Genomic DNA, 17,541 nt, shown 5'->3' on the forward strand with positions numbered 1-17,541 from the left:
CTAAATAACCCTACAGTCCACTTTCAGTTATAGTTTTTTCACTTGGGAAAGTTATTCAGTTTTCTGTTTTACTTGAAATAATAATTGGATCATTTAAATAAAAATATTTACTAATTATTTAATTGTTCAGCAATAAGATCTTTGGCAACTTTACAGAGGGCCAGCATTGTGCATGATGCCTAGTATTTTTTTTAACTACTTTATTTCGAAATTACTGTAGATCACACTGAAAGTTTAATATTCTTTAGCCATAAGTATTTTTGCACCCATTATTTTAATGATTTATAATAGATACTTTGTCAGGTGCCACTGATATAATTTAAGAAATTTGGTGTTTATAAATGCTTGACAACCCTTATTTAGAGAAAGGCCATATTCTACTTGATATTTGATTTGATAACTGATATATGTGGTGTTCTGCATGCCTCACCAGTGCAACCACGGTATGCCACTGATATATGTACTGTATATGTATTCTTTATTAATTTAAGATATTTATTACAGCTGGTACGTTGCAGTGGTTCCCACCTAATCAAATATGTGCCACAAATTACCCAGGTGCTAACCCAAACACTTCATCTCAAGAGTCGAGAAGGATATCACCTTGCTGGCTCTGTACTGCGATACCTCTTGAAGTATCTTGGTATCACCATGCCTTCAGAGTATCGTTCAATGCCAAATGAATGGGATACACCAATTGCTGACTCTCTACCAATACGGGTAAAATCTTGAATTATAGTTTTAACTGATGACTTCATACTACATAGTTTTTGTCTGTGATTTAAAGGGTTGTAAAATATTTATTAGATGTTACTCCCTATTGATGTGTTTCATATTAAGCAAAATGTGAATGAGGAATACTAGGGGAATGTAAAGCATGGACTCCAGATATTAAAGGAAGGAGCAAATTAGAAGCACAAGAAGTTATGTATTTGCATGTAAAAAAAGGTCAGGTGAATAGAATGCATAGAATAAGAAATATAGAAATAAGGAGATGTGGAAGTGAAAGAAGTGCCTGGTAGAGAGTGTGGATCAGAGTTTTCTCTGGTGATATGAACATATTGAGAGAATGGAAAGTGAAAAGCTGTTAGAAGGAGTGCATATTTCAGAGATGAATGGGAAAAGGGAGAGAGAACACCAAGAAGTGAGGGGCATGGACCATCAGGAAGCAGCAGTGTACATGAATGAATGGAGTTTTGTTTTAAGGTTTTTTGGGGGGGAAAGACGTGATGATGCTAACATGCTGCTGGTGGGTGATGCTAACATGCATGAAGGAACATGGGTAAACAAGATGGATATTTCAGGCTTTGTTATGGAAGAGGAAGACCATTGCTTTGCACATAAATTTGTTTGATCACTTGTACACTCCTCTCCATTGCATTATACACGAGGTGGCCGATTGGAAGTGATCTTTGCTGAAGTGTCTCACACCCCTCCACATCAGCCAGCTGGGGCTGAGGCAGGCATTGTAGGTCTGGCAGCGAAGGGAGACTTAAGGAAGTCAGCCAGCAATCAAAAAGTTCACCAGTTGCCCGCGTAAATTTTGTGAACGAAGATTTATGAGTTCCACCCCCGACATTGCCCCTATTTATTGCCACAACGCCCGTTGTTTATTTTTATTTTTTTTACCAAAATGGGAAAGAGGAAAGATTTAACAAAAGAGCAGATAGTGTCAATTATTAGTCTGCATAAGGGCAAAAAACCTGTAAAGGAAATATCATGAATTGTTGGTGTGAGTGAATGATCAGTTCAGATTTGGATCAAACGATTTCGAGATGACGGCGGGTTGGCAATACCATTGCACAACGTACAGCCAGGGAAGACTCAAAAAACTTCCCAACGCACGTTAACTGTTCTTAAGAGGCAACTTGATGCTAATCCACGTCTGTCAGCATGGGAATTGATAGTAAAAAAACCCTGTACCTCTAGGTGATGTTTCTGTAAGGACCGTTCACTGCCACATCCGTGACGACCTGCAGTTTCGCAGCCACCGCGAACGCAAGAAGCCACTCCTCACCCTTGTCCAGAGGCAGCATAGGGTCGCTTTTGCCAAGGCTAACGCTCAGTGTGATACGACCAAGTGGCAGCACGTGCTGTGGAGTGACGAGGCAACGTTTTCTTTTACTGGAAGTCTTACTTTTAATGTTTACAGGTGCCCAGGGAGTGATTCGCTTGACCCCAAGTTCACTTTTAGCACAGTTAAGCATACTCAGTTCACTAATGGTATGGGGTTGCTTCTCGTACTTTGGAACTGGTGATCTTGTGCTACCTAGGAATGTGATGATGAACCAATTTAACTACTTGGGGCTGTTTTATGATTATTTGCCCGGGTCTTTTGAAAATGCCGCACTGATGTGTTTATGCAGGATGGTACCTCTTGTCACACAGCAAAATATGTAATACAATGGCTTGTTGACTGTCAGGTAGACTTCATAAGTGATTGGCCAAGCAATTTGTCTGACCTTAACCCAATAGAAAATAAGTGGATCATTATCAAGTTTCGTCTACAAGGCAAGAACACAAATACCGCCCCCAAGCTGGAGGCAGCCATTCGTGAGGAGTGGAATAATTAAGACCCACAAATAATCCACAACTTGGCAGAGTCAGTTCCTTCATGCCTGCAGGATTGTATCAAGAGAAAAGGGAGGCCTATAGACTACCGGAAGTGTGTTAACTTCTCGGATTAATTTTTTATTAATATTTCATCTTGTTTATGTCCGTCACGACCCCGCTCATAATGCAATGGCGAGGAGTGTATACTGTACTATCAGATTTCATGAGCTATGTCATGCAATTACCCCCATGTTAGTCCTTTTTTTTCTATTTTCTGTAATTCTGAACAGCACTGGGGAGAAGCTGGTGATATATACAATCTTGGTCTGACATGGATGGAGCCTGGTGAGGTTGAGGAGGCCGCAATGACGACCCTTGTTCGTACATTCCTTACTCCAGAACTCATTCTCTTGCATCAAGTGGCGAAGGGAGAAAAGGAAGTATCGAGGTTAGTTAAAAGGTTCAGGAAAATCTCAGCTGGAGAGACATCTTTGCAGTGCTTGACGTTATCAGGTGCCTGTTCATCTAAGATTGTTCTTTGTTTAATTTAGGCTAATACAAACTACAACGAATTTTCTTTATATGGCTGCTGAAAACTCTAGAATAGTAACAGAACTACCGAAAGTAGTTTATTCTTAACTGCAAATTTCCTTTTCATTTTACAGAGAGGTGTTGCAGCAGAGTTTGGCCATCACCTTGGATATATTATCAGGAGCTGGTGTTGCTCTGCCTCACTGGGATGAAGAACCTATACCTTTGTAAGGAATTCATTTGTTATTCTGGAGGGTGGATTTTGTGTATGATTATTATGAAATGAACTTGGTGTCTTTGAAAATTGATATGATCACAGAAATTGTCAGATCAGAGTAATAAATGTAGTGGCATTACATGAAAACACTTATTTTGGTATAAGTAGTGTAAGTCGTATTTGAATTCAATCATGAACTGATTGCAAAATTCTTATAAGCTTAAAATTTGCCTTCACCATAGTGATATTTATTTATGTATTAAGCACAGGTCTTAGAACTAAATGCATGTCCTAACTTTTCATCTGCTTTTAGGGTAGATATGGCTGTCAAGAAGGATGACTACAGGTTCATGGATAGACAGAGGGAATTGTGTGTAAATCTCAACTCTGAACACTTCCCTTCAAATGTCCGCAAAGCTGCTGCAGATGTCATTTTGGAATTAGTTGACAAATTGCTCTCCCAGGGCTCTGATGACACAAAATCACTGTGTCGGGCAGTTAATGTGAGTAGTGTATATTTTTCTTGTTGATGGAGTGGTTTGGGAAATAAAGAATGGAAATGACTTAAACCTTTAATCTCTGTAGAGAATGTCAGTGACAAAGTACAGGCATCCCCCGGGTTACAGAAGACATGTGTCCTTGAAAATTTGTCCGTAACATGATATTCCGAAAAGTGAAACCAATTTTCCCATTGACTCCCATTATTTAATTGGAGATGCGTTCCCAAGGAAATATTTTTGTCAAAAAGACGTAATACAAGCACATTTATGAATGAAAAGAATGCTTTTTTAATACATACATTGATTATTTTATGATATAATATGATAATAAATATATAAAACACTTGAATTTAACTTATCACAAACGATGTTGAGTGCTGCGTTAGGTGAGGTGGTGCAATCGGAGTTACTGGGAGGGAGACGGAAGGGCACTACTGGTTCCTGCCTCGCCCTGTACAGTATTGTAGCAACCACCAAGAAATCCACACGAAATAAATTTTATAATTAATGTGAATTTTTTCTAATAGTATTAAAAAAGAAGATTAACTTAAAAATTTACCCAATTTCCGTAAAGGTGAATTTTTTGTCCTTATCCCGAATTTATTGGGTCAGAATTTACAAAATCCGTCACAGCGAATTTCAGTAACCCGGGATGCCTGTAGTATTGTAATTATTGGATAATTGAAATGAGTGATTATTCCTTTATTTAATAATACAATTGGTTTCAGATATACCATGGGTTGATATTTTTCCATGGTGTGTCCAGAGATGACTTCGATGCACGATGGAAAAGCTTCCAGTTCATCAAGGATGCACTAGCCAACAAGTTAGCCCGAAACAAACAACATATAAGATCCTTGCTCGTGGAACGTGCAGTGCTACACCAAGAGAGCCGCATGTTGGAAAATAGTATAATGCATCTCACAGCCACCAGTACTGCTATCATGAGCAGCCTTTTGCATCTCTCCACAAGCCAATACAGTGAAGTAAGTAGAAGAGTACAATCTGCAGTAGGCAGTCAGGGAAGTAGGGTAGGTTTGGGGAGGAGGTTTTTGTCTCTAATTCAGACTTCCAACTTTCAACCCAACTATTTTGGGTAGCTTCGCTTTGCTGTCAAGCAGTTTCCTTTGGCAGTTACGGTGACAGTTCTTAATATGGAAGTATGTTGATAATAGTAGCTACTTGTTTCCTTCATTAATGGTATACTGTACCAAATGGCAAAACAGATTACCCTAAGGTTCATTTATTACTTTGCTTATTTGCACCATATAGTTTAATCATGAGTTATAGATAAGTTTCTTATACTTTACAGGTCCGCAGCAAAAGCCAGAACACTCTGAATCAAGTGTTCCAGTGTTTCCCTTATTCATACAAGCTCATCTTACCAGACCTTATAACCTGCCTTCAGGTTGACCCAACAGAAAATCATGAACAGTTCAAAGGTAAGTTGATGGAACTGAATTAAAGAATTATTGAGTGGTTTGTTTTTCGCAGATGCCACCAACAGAATCTGTTCTTTCGTCTATCATTCTTTGATTTTTCAATTCTCAGTTGCCAGTACAGTAAGCCTTTTATTTACACAAGGATTGCAATCTTCAAAAACTTTGTGTTTATAAAAAATCAATTGAATAGAACATATTTCCCTATGGAAAATAAGGGAATACTGTACAGTAAGTCCTCATATAACGTCGCCCCGATTAACGTTGTTTTGGTACAACGTCGTTACTCTTTAGATACCAATAATTTGGATAACGTTCCGACGACTAAATTGAACTTTGTTTTTGCGTCTTCACGGACTATTTTTTACGGCCCATCACCCTCTCTCGTCTTGCCCACTACGCTCTCTCTGGAAGAGAAGGCAGCTGCCGAGTCTCAGTGACTCCTCCTCCTCCTCCACTCCCATTCCTTCCCCCTCCTCCCCCTCCCCTCCTCCCCTCCTCTTCCTCCCCCTCCCCCTCCCCCCTCCTCCCCCTCCTCCTCCTCCTCCCCTCCTCCCCTCCTCCCCCCCTCCTCCCTCCTCCCCCTCCCCTCCTCCTCCTCCTCCTCCCCTCCCCCCTCCCCTCCTCCTCCTCCTCCCCTCCCTCCTCCTCCCTTCCCCTCCCCTCCTCCCCCTCCCCTCCCCTCCCCCTCCCCTCTTGCCTTCCACTTCCTCCGCTTCACTGCCCACCACACACTCGCTCCACCACCTCTGCCCATCGATGAGTACCAATACAAAATGATTTAATTTTATATACAGTGATATTCCCTTTAACCGGAACAATTGGTGCAGAGCATTTCCGGGGATGAGAGATTTCCGGCAAACCAGACGACTTTCACAAACCCGGAAAAATCCCCCATCCCTGGAAATATTTTCAGTTACTGGAAAAACTTTCCGAGTGTCTAAACTATGTATCTTGCACAGACAAACACTAGCCCACATCCTCAGAATGTTTCTGTTTGCTGGGGAGTTTTCCAAGAGTCTAAACTAAAAATCTATGGTCATGGTCATGAATGGAGCTGTGTGTAAGAGCAAGGACTGGTATTTTCCACTCCCTTGGAGCTGTGGGGGAGTAGTGGGTCTCGTGTAACTGACCTGACACAACGTCAGGTGGAGGTAGGGTGGGGTATTAGTGATCTCATATTACTGACCTGATACAATGTCAGGTCACCCATTGTCGGGTGGGGGATTAGTGGGTCTGTGGACCAGAAGATGTCTTGAATAAACTTGAAAGCTAAAATACAGTATTTTTACACTTACACTTACCACATTATATCCCTTCAACATTACTTTACATAAGATTTTAAAATGTGGAGTGAGAAAGCAGAAAGGTATGGTGAAAGGAGTGGTAACATGTACCACTGTTGCCAAGCTCCTCAACAGCTGATCTTTTAATTCATCACCACGTAGTTAATCACGCATAAAGTTATGTCATACGATATGGCGGTACATGGGTGGTGTTAGGGTGTGATGTTGTGGTATTAATAAATAAGCAATATTGTATCGTCAATGACAGCCGTTTGATGAATAATTATTAATTTGACATCAAATTTACATAAGCGGAATCATAAGGCATTTTTTTTCACCCAGACCTCTTCACTGGGAGGAGGGTCGGTGGCTGATAAGCTTAGCCATTGCCAAATTTACCATTGTTTTTTATTTAATCATTACAGTGCTGATACATTATAAAAAAGTAATGTACTTTATTGTATGTGAAGGGTACAGGTATTAATAAGGCCAGATTAATACAGTAAACATATCTTTATTAATTAATAAATATAAAACAAAGTAAAACATTTTACAATGGGAATGGCAGCCATGGGGAGGAGTAGGGGAGAGGCAGGAACCTTTTTGGGGGGTGTGCAGTCAGTTCCCTCCTTCCCTCCTCAAACCTCCTACACAGAGGACCCGGGAGCATGACTCAATATTTTGTCATTTTTCTATACTGTACATGTTGTAGCACAGTATTTAATATTTTATATCATCAATGATAAAACATACACCATAAGTGGCTGATCATACGAGAATATATAATATAATAAATGTTAGAGGTGTGTGTTTTGGTATTAATGGCTAGGGCCCTTTTCTTGAAATTTATAACATACATTATTGAAAATTAATGGAAATTAGAAATATTAATAGATTTATAAATTGCAAGAAGTTGGATGGTCCAATTTGGTCCATCATTATATTTATTTGTATTCTTTTCATAAATACTGTATACGTACTTATATTAAAAAAAATTCCCTGAAAATCTTCTGATTTTATACCGTATTACTCATTAATGAGTCATCCATCATGCCACAAGTTGACTTGTGTTTCATGAACTACTAATACAGGTACGTGTAGTGATCTCTTGGTGGGGGGGGAGGGTGCAGTTGGTATCTCCTACCATATGGACAGGACTGATTCACATTAGCTTCCAGTTGCCATTTACGGATTTTTCCAAAGCACAATTATCCATCAATATTTGGGATGAAATGTGTGGGTATTAGAGCTTATTGTATTGATTTTATGTACATTCAAGTCTTGACTAACGATGGTTGTAGATGTAGTAAAATTAACGTAAAAATACTGTATGTAGCTTTTATTTAATGTTATGTATTGTATGTACAGTAGAAGTGACCATGCAGTCACACACGCAGATGTGCTGGGGGTGTGTGAGTGGTGTGGGGGAGGGGGGGTGGTTGTGGAGGGTGTGTGTGGGTGTGATGTATAGGTGGTGTTGGTGTGTTGACAGAAGCAGAGAACCATTTTGGGGGGTAGGTTTGCATGGTCCTTAATAAATTCTCTACCAAGCTTTCCAATAAGATTAATAAATTTAGTAATTAACTTAGTAAATTTGAACACACACACACACACACAGAGTAGTAGTAGTAGTTTATTGATAAAAGTATAAATACATGGTAAATAAATATAAAGAATTCAAAATACATTTGTCCAAAAAAATATTTTAAATCAAAACATAACATGTAAGGAGCAATTTCAAACTTAACTATACAGTGATCCCTCGGTTAACGAGCGCCTCGGTTAACGAAATTTCGGTTAACGAATTACCTTCCATAAGATTCTTCACTTTGGTTAACGAGCAAACCCTCGGTTAACGAATTCCTTACGAGCTCCCCTCAACATGTTTTCGCCTGCTAACTAGCTGTAGTGTTAGTCCGCCAATACAGTAATCGGTTCTAGGACTTAAATTCCTTACCATTTTAGTAAATACAGTGGTGCCTCGGTTAACGAGCACAATCCGTTCTAGAAGGTTGCTCGTTAACCGAAACCATTGTTTCAATGGGTTTTTGGGTAATTGGTTTCAGCTCACCGAAAATTGCCTAAATTCAACAAAAAAAGGTAGAAAAGTACACTTTGAGGTGTGTATGTAGAAGGCTCCTGGATGATGATGATGATGATGATGATGATGGGAATTAGAATGGGGGTGGAGGAGAAGGGAGAAGAGAAGGCATTGGGGTGGAAAAGAAGTCACCCCATGGCGCCATTTCACCCATAAAATTTTAGTTCTCTTGGTGTAATTCAAGATTATTTTCTTTAAATCAACACTGCACTGCATTATATATTGTCAATATGTAAAATATATTTCAAAATGACCAATAATTTGCTTGGAAACAGAAACAATCGTTTTCATCCAATAATCTTTTCCATCGTGGTTGAGCCTCGTTCCACACGTTTCCATATCCTGGTTGTTGCTTGGCGAACCTGTTAGCTGTGTTCATGATGATGTGACATCCCTCTGAGATAGTTGCTCTGACGTCTTCGCCACCAGTCACGTGGGTGGTTCCACGTCCCATAGTGCACTCGCTATCTCTTCAGTGTCAATTGCCTGATGACACAGACTCTTCCATAATTTGTTGTGTGTCGGTGGTCGGTAGTATGAATGTCCTAACGCTGATGACCTCTCTAACAGCTTGGCCGCTGACACAGGATTATTGTTGTCGCTTGTTAACGTGATGCAGAGTGGGGCGTGGTTTGAGCCTCCAACATCCTGACACACAACCAGTTCTTCAATTAATTTTATGCGTTCATCCTTTGTGATACACAAGTCAATTTCACATATCCACGTATCCCTCCGTTTAAATAATAAATCGCCTTCTAATTGCTTTCCGTTACATGTTAGGTTGTTAGCTACAACCATACAGTTGTTGATACACATACAGTATTTACCAGTGCTCTGCCATGGTTATTGACAGTATAACCCCATACTCCGCTGTACTCATATGTCACCATTCTCATCCGTGATGTGCGGCTCTCCAACCCTCCCGCTGAAATCTCTGATTGCGATCATTTTTCCGGGTCCCACAGTGCACCGTAGTGCGATGGCTGGTAATACGGTGAATCCTCTGGAGGTATGTACACAGTCCACCTAGCTTGAGGCTCGGTGACCCCGACATCACCACCCAGATCTGGCCTTCAGTATCGGTGTCTACACAAGAGATGTTTTCTGATAATTTGCAGCTAACAGGCATCACTACTCCTCCTCTGTGATGGCCTTCCTTTGATACATTGGTATAAACATTAAATCCAGATACACTCAATTGGAAGTATTTCTTTGTTTCTAATAGCCAAATTATGTCAAAATTGATAACAAATTTCAAAATATTTGGCTCCTGAAGTTTATCCTTAAGTCCGCCGATATTCCATGAACACAATTTTAACTTGTAAACAGCGTCATGTTGTCTACTAGTTAGAAAAAACGAGGTGAATACTTATCTATGATGACGCCGTCCCTCCGCAACACTCGATTCTTCCATTCATAATATATTCATAATATATATTCACTCCAACGTTTTCAGGTTTCTCCTTTTCTTCCCGTCCCCGCATCCGAAGTCGTGCTACCTCCTTCCTCACGGCTGGGCAGACATCCTTTTAATATATATCGTTGACATTGGTTCTCCGGCATTTTTCAGCTGTTTTGCCACTCTCAAAATACTGTCCCTCTTCCTCTGGTCTTACACACACACACACACACACTTGTCAACCACCAGCGAGACAAGACATGCCCTGAAGGCGCTCCCAGTTTGAGCAGCCAGACCTGGTCTGTTTGCCCCCCCCCCTCTCTCCCTGCTATATCCCAACGCCCTACCAGCCTTACTACACCGGGATTTATGTGTGGCTGGATCTGACCTAACCTGACCTGACCTGACCTTCACGGCTTCACCTGACCTAACCTGAAGGATGGAACACACTTGCATTGCCCCAAGCTACTGTCCTGGCCATGTGGCAACACACCTTTCCAACCGCATCCAGCCCATACGAGCACTAACTGATTGCAATAAGAACAGTCCAGTCCCAACCATTGTAAAAATTATCAACACCTAATAATTATATATCATATTTGTATCCCTTATGTTACTTGTATATCATTTGTAAATCAAGAGACCCATTCCCCAATTATGTAACTGTATATTTTCAGCCTTCCGGCTGCCATGCTCTTTCAATAAACCGTTAATTATTATTACACACACCTATGATACAATGATATAAAGTATTAGGGATGTCACCTTGGTTGGTGAGTTTTGAGGTGACTAAAGAGGTCATACGGGACCCACAGCGTCATTCACATTCTTTGCACATGTGGAGGGCTCCATCTACTGCGGGAGGGGCTGTGGCAGCATCTTTCCGGCGTTGGCGCTTGTCTGCATCGGTTTGTAGTCGGGCTAACTTGAAAAGTATTGACACCTTCTCGTGTGGTGCTCCTCCAAGCGTTAAGATGTGGAGTAATCGCCTCCCAGGTGAGGGGTTGGTTTGGCACTTTTTCAGGTTTGTCTTAATACTATCCTTATACCTTTTCAATTAACCGCCGGCGTTACATTTACTATTCATTAGGTGACTGTAAAGTAGCTGCTTTGGCAGTCTACTGTGGTCCATGCGGGTAACATGGCCAGTCCAACGTAGTTGTTCATGGATAATGGTAGCCTCAATGCTCCTACAGTTTGTGTCAGCAAGAATACTGGTACAGCTCCTCCCCGACTTACAACGGGGTTAGGGACCCAAATCCAGGTCGTAAGTCGAAAATAATACAGTGGTCCCTTGATTAACAAACATAATTGGTTCCAACTCACAGAAAAAGTACATACAAAGTAATGCCAAAAAATGCATAAAGTCAGAAACATTCTTAAAAATCCCCGAAATCGACCTTAAATCACTATACAGGTACAGTAAAACCTCGATTAACCGACGGATAATCCGAAAGGTCGGTTAATAGTGCATAAAGTCTACTGAAATAAAACATACATTTTCAAAGTGCCTTTCCCTAACCTACCTCATTTAACTCCCTCTATTCATTTTTGTTCATTTGCTATTCGTATTTCAATAGAATTTGCTTTAAAACATTAACCACTGTAGTAAATAAATATGAACCAGCACAGAGACCGTGAATAAAAAATGGAAAAGTCAAGGAACATATGTCATCACAAAAATTGTGACCAAGTCCCAGGTTGCTGATCTGACTTTCTACCTCATTTACACATAATTGCAGGGTCTCAATTGCTTCTCTTACCATTGACAACACAACATACATATATTGTTTCTCACTCTTGATTTTTTTTTTTTTTTCTCTATGGTTCTCTATTATTATTATCATTATCAGTATTAATATTATTACATTATCGCCCCCCCCAGGCCCCGATGTGGGTCAGTGACCTTTGCCCGGGTGGGAAAATCCCCATAAAAATTTTTTATTTTTTTTTATTTTTTTTTTTTTAACACGAACATAATGCTGCCACTGCGCGTGCACACACACACGGGAATTAAGACAACAAGCATCCAGTGAGGGTCTTGTTGTGTGACTGCATGGAGGCGAATTAAAAGATCAGCTGTTGAGGAGCTTATCGCTTGGCAACACTGGTGCATGTTACCACTCTTTTCCACTCCATCTCTCTATTCACCCACACCTTTCTGCTTTCTCACTCCATATTTTAAAATGTTTTGTAATGTAATGTTGAAGGGATACACCTATGCTCATTTATACTGTCTCTCCTCGACTTAGGACGGGGTTCTGTCCCGACGACCAGGTCGTAAGTCGAAAAGGAGAAAATAATACATATAAATTCTAAAATGGGTGTCTCTTTTTCTTCTCAGCACCACGAGAACTCTCACTTTCACGCTTGCCAGCCATGCTAAAGGGAATTACAAAAAAAGATAAAAATTATCGGTACACAGCGCGATCACTAACCTTTGAAATCGAAAATACGTAATGGGAAAAATATTTTATACGACCATGACCATCATATGTCCGGGCTGTCGTAAGTTAAGGAGAGACTTTACTTATGCTTATCACAATCTCTCTAAAAATACTTTAGCTTTCGTGTTTATTCACTACATCTTCAGGTCATGAGACCCACTAATCCCCCAGCCAAGAAAGGGTGACCTGACATTCTATCAGAAGGTCAATAATATGAGACCACTAATCCCCCACCCTACCTCCATCTGACATTGAGTCAGGTCTGGTCCCCCCAAAAAATATTTTACCTTTCATCTTTTTTCAAGACATTTTCAGAAAATTCTCTCGGCTATCAGAGATTTCCGGGCTTGAAGGATTCCTGCTAACGGAGATATTACTTATACAGTTTACTATTTTCTAAAAAAATGCCATTGAATTTCTATATATGTAATGTATTTCATGGTGCAAAGGGAGGCTTAGGAACGTAACTCCCGTATTTTATCTATCTCTTATGGGGAAAATTGATTCGCTTAACGTTGTTTCGTATAACGTCGCATTTTCAGGAACGTAACCACGACATTAAGCGAGGACTTACTGTACATAACTGGATTCCAAATACATGTACAGTAGGTTCTCAAATTTTGCGAGTTTTTAATTCAACGTTTTTAATTTGGACAAAAAAACACTACACAATTTAAAATTTCGACAGCAGAAACTCGAATGTCGACGGGTTTGAGTGTGCAAAATGAACAATACAATTTATTAATAATACGTAGAATATTAAAACACATGAGGAGACGAGACGGCATTGTTTTCGTTAATGTTTACAAAACCAGTGACTGGCTGGTTCTACATATAAAACTGAAGAAAATAAGACCCTGGTTGTAGCTGTAGTAAAATTAATAAAAAAATTAATTTGGTTGTTTTAAGTAATGTTATTTAATTTTAATAAATGGAACAATAGAAGTAGCTAACCATTAATGGTAAAGAAAAAAGTGAGACTGCGCTTATGTAAGTGCACACATGTGAAAACATATGTTGTTGTGTGTTTTTTTACTCGGATGTCGAAGTTGCCAAGTCATCAGGTTCAACTCTAGCTGAAGCTGTAGAACATAATAACTTTTTCTGTGTTGATTTTAGTTTTTATTTAACTTTATCTGTGTTATTTTTGTTGGTTCAATAGGATGTTGCTTTATTACAGGTAGTAATTCGCCAAAAAGGTAGGGTAAATGATGCAAAATTTAGCCAAACATCGAAAGTACCAGACTCAAATTAATTTTCTCCATAAGAAGTTGTATTTAAATGTGGACGATTTGAATTTCGCGAGGTTTTTACAGTCTAAATAGGTATCCAAATATGAGAGCCTACTGTAATGAAATTCACATTTCTCACAAAGAATTAAACATTTATAAAGATCTTAACTGATAGGTGAAAAGCTCAGTAGTGTGCTAATTTACTTGCCTATCTACCTACATAATTTACCCAACAGCCACCACAACAACGGGTACCCATTACAGGAAAAGGAGACCAATGGCCTTGTAGGATTCCCCATTTTCTTAAGGGTTTTATTTAGAACTAGTATAAAGCATAGAACAATTCTAGCTTCCACAGCTTCAGCTGGTAGACTGTTCATTCCATAGGTCTACCACCCAACAGTACAGTATATGTGAAGAAATACTTCCTTAAACAGTACAATATTTGTTTTGTATGACACCTTGCAGGATTGAAGTTTTGACATTTTGTGTTTGCACTGCTTGACATCATGAAAATGTGATCTGGATTAGCATTTACAATCCCTTTCAGTATTTTTAATATACGTGTATGTGGTTTGGTCTGTCATCTGAGTAGTTTCCACTCCCAAGGCCCTCAGCCTATTTAGTTTATGAAGATATTTTCAATTTATTTTGTGGCTGTTGTGCACTTAATGATGAATGCAGAAATGCTAACATAGTTTTATTCTCTCCAGGAAGTCTCTACCTATTGTTGGGTCGTCAGAACAAGTCATTAATGGTTCGTCGTGATTGGGAGAGTCTCAACATGGTATGGCCAGCTTTGATTGCTTCAAAGCATTCAGAAAAGCCATCAATAATTAGACTAATGAGTGCACTCTCAGATGCTGTGTACTACTACATGGAACTGTTTGCAATATACCATCAGGTTTGTAAAAATTGCTACACTGATGTATGGTTTCTTAATGACTTAAGTTGTTACTATCATTTACAGATATTATGGTATATTCCAAAGATTTATTCACTATTTTCTAATGCACTGTATTATGCTTATACATTACGGTGAGTTATTGAAGATTTTATTATAGTAGACCCTTGCTGTTTGCAGTTTTGAATTCTTGGTTTATTCCCTCAAAAAAAAAAAAACTGTATATGTGATGAACAAGAGATGATACTGTTTTGATACAATACATTGTTATCATCACCACAGTTCTACTGCCATTCCCACATTTTCATGGGTTAACCATGATTACCAGATGGCAACACTCCTTGCTATACAATCTCTTGCAGTTTATCTCATGAGGTTCTTATCTATGAAGTCATTTCGTACCTCTCACCATGTCATTCTTATCTCTCCTCCTCCTCTGCATTCACACTTATTCATTGCTTGACCATTTGATCTCCATTTTTTTTACATGCTCAAAGTATCTCAGCCTATCTATAAGTATCATCTTGCCAAAGTGAAACTGGATTATTAAGAGCAATTACAAAGACTACACACAAGAAAAATATCTTTTTGATCCGAGAACATGTTTAACAGTATTTTGGTAAGATTTTGGGCATACTAAAAAATATAATTTTTTAAGAATTTTAGGTTACATGACTTTCTTGTCTTGGAATTGGATATTGAAGTACTGTATGGGTAGACTCCAGTTTACAAGGATTTTATTTAGAAAAACTCGGTTACAAAAAAAAATTATTTAATTTTTTTTTTTTTTATTTATTTATTTATTGTCCTCACATTGATTTAAAGGCAAAAACCTCACAAATGTCCAGACCTCAGGGAGACATAACAGCCCTCTTTCAACCTGTCTGGATGTGCCAGGTCCATGTTGCAGAATGTCCTGGGCTGACTTGTAAACTCAGTGATGTACTGTACAGTACTACACAAGCCTAATGGTCAAGGTATTAAATTGTATCCCTTTTCGTTATTTTCCAGGTATCACCAGGTATTGTAAAAGCTGCAGAAAATCTTTTACAATCAGAATTCCCACGAGTAAAAGATAACATCGTAAATGAGGAAGCCAGAACTTCAGCTTGTGAACGGTTAGCACAAAGAGGAAATACAAATCATGAACTGTATAAGAGTCTTGTTAGCAAGATTGTGAATCATCTTAATTCAGGAGCATTGTGAGTAGATTTTGCTAAAATTTTGTTTTACTGCAACCAATAACTTTAGGAAAGCATCATTAATATTGGCATCTTCGTGGTGTAGATTAATATGATCTTTTTCTTTTCTATTTTTAATTTCTTTTTACTCTTATTTTTTCGCCCCCTAGTCCCTGTTGTGGGTCGATGACCTGTGCCTGTGTGGGCTATTCCTCGTAAAAAAAAAAAAAAATCATACTGTATATATTTAAGCTTACCTTTGCCATATTTCCTTTCAGACACTAAGGATATACAGTTTCCTCTCTGCCTTAGTCATACGTCTCACCCATTTTATTCCCTGTGGCATCCATATAATATATAACATTTGCATTTCCATTATTTTTATGCTAATTTCCCATGGATCCTTTTTTTATCAGTACTGTACTCACATTTGTCCCCATATATCCTTCTATCTGTTTCATAAAATAAATTATACTGTACTTTCATGACTGTGCAGACACTCTTGTTGATGTTAACAAATTACAGGTTCAGTCTTATCTCAGTAACCTTTAAGTCAGTGCCTTTATTATTATTTGTATTTAGAAATTAATATAATTGTGCACTTCAAGTTAACTGACTATCTTTAGACTGCACGTTTTTTGCATTCCAACATCAAAGTGTTAGCTTTACAGCACATGTTTTTATCTGTAGTATAAGAAGAGGCCACTTTGCTCTTAATTCTTTGACATTTATAAAGCTAAATAATCTTTATTTTGTGCCTCAGATTATGTAGCTCCGTGTTTCTGTAGGAAAACATGAGAGCCTCTGTTATTTATCATATACTGTACTTCAGATTTTCAATAGATTTTAGTTCCAGCCAAAATTATATTGTGACACTCTTTTCTTTACATTTTATCTGTAGAATTTTGTAATACTTTTACCCCTAAAAACATTCGATTGTTCTCAACAGCTCATTCATTTTCACATACAGTACTGTACTAAAATATTAATGGCTGTTGCTTCACTTTCTTTGCTGTTTTATCATATCTTTTGTGCAACTATTGTATATTTTTGGTATTTCGAATGGAGACTGATTAGGGGGGTTGTTGAAATGTGGGATAATAAATGATCTTTAAAGGCCTATATAACATTTTTTTTCTTTTTTTTTTCTTTTTTTTTTCTTTTTTTTGAGGATATGCAAAAATTTGGAGGGTTACGAAACCTATCCCCATTTTCTCCTTAAAGATCAATAAAAACAGTTCAAAAGATAGTGAGACCCTGTGGTACTTAGCCTAGTTCTGTAGGTGGGTAGGAATGTGCTTACTCTACCTTGTTCAGTATACACGTATATATATATACAGCTACTCCTCAACTTACGACCTACTCGACTTATGACCACCCGGACATACGACCTCCCCAGTCTTACCAAATTTTTTTCAAATTACATAGTTTCGAGTCCTGCCGTTAGTGGTTGCGCTGTGTACTGACAAAATTTTTGTTTGTAATTCCCTTTAAAATGGCTGGCATGCTTAAAAGTGAGATCTTTGAGGTGCTGAGAAGAAAAAGAGACACCCATTTTAGATTTTCTATGTACAGTATTATCTTCGCATTTTCGACTTACGACCAATTCGACTTACGACCTGGATTTGGGTCCCTAACCCCGTCGTAAGTTGAGGAGTGGCTGCATATATATAAGTAAGTTTGTATTAGGTAAAACAATAGACAGTGTGTTTATATTTTTATGAATAAGTTATTTTTAAAGGGTCATCATT

The 17,541-nt window shown here is 38.6% G+C and overlaps 1 protein-coding gene across 2 annotated transcripts in view; it reads left to right on the forward strand.

The window, feature by feature from the left end:
- LOC121872682 (proteasome activator complex subunit 4-like) overlaps positions 1-17,541 on the forward strand; it is a 105,889-nt gene that overhangs the window by 60,463 nt on the left and 27,885 nt on the right. For both annotated transcript variants that reach the window (XM_042375662.1, XM_042375663.1), the window contains 8 exons: positions 505-720; positions 2,844-3,001; positions 3,219-3,311; positions 3,615-3,804; positions 4,530-4,787; positions 5,114-5,243; positions 14,419-14,609; positions 15,621-15,811. In XM_042375662.1, the coding sequence (XP_042231596.1) occupies positions 505-720; positions 2,844-3,001; positions 3,219-3,311; positions 3,615-3,804; positions 4,530-4,787; positions 5,114-5,243; positions 14,419-14,609; positions 15,621-15,811 (1,427 nt within the window). The remainder of the gene's footprint in view (positions 1-504; positions 721-2,843; positions 3,002-3,218; positions 3,312-3,614; positions 3,805-4,529; positions 4,788-5,113; positions 5,244-14,418; positions 14,610-15,620; positions 15,812-17,541) is intronic.

Source organism: Homarus americanus, unplaced genomic scaffold (assembly GCF_018991925.1).
Source record: "Homarus americanus isolate GMGI-L3 unplaced genomic scaffold, GMGI_Hamer_2.0 scaffold39155, whole genome shotgun sequence".
NCBI classification, from domain to species: domain Eukaryota; kingdom Metazoa; phylum Arthropoda; class Malacostraca; order Decapoda; family Nephropidae; genus Homarus; species Homarus americanus.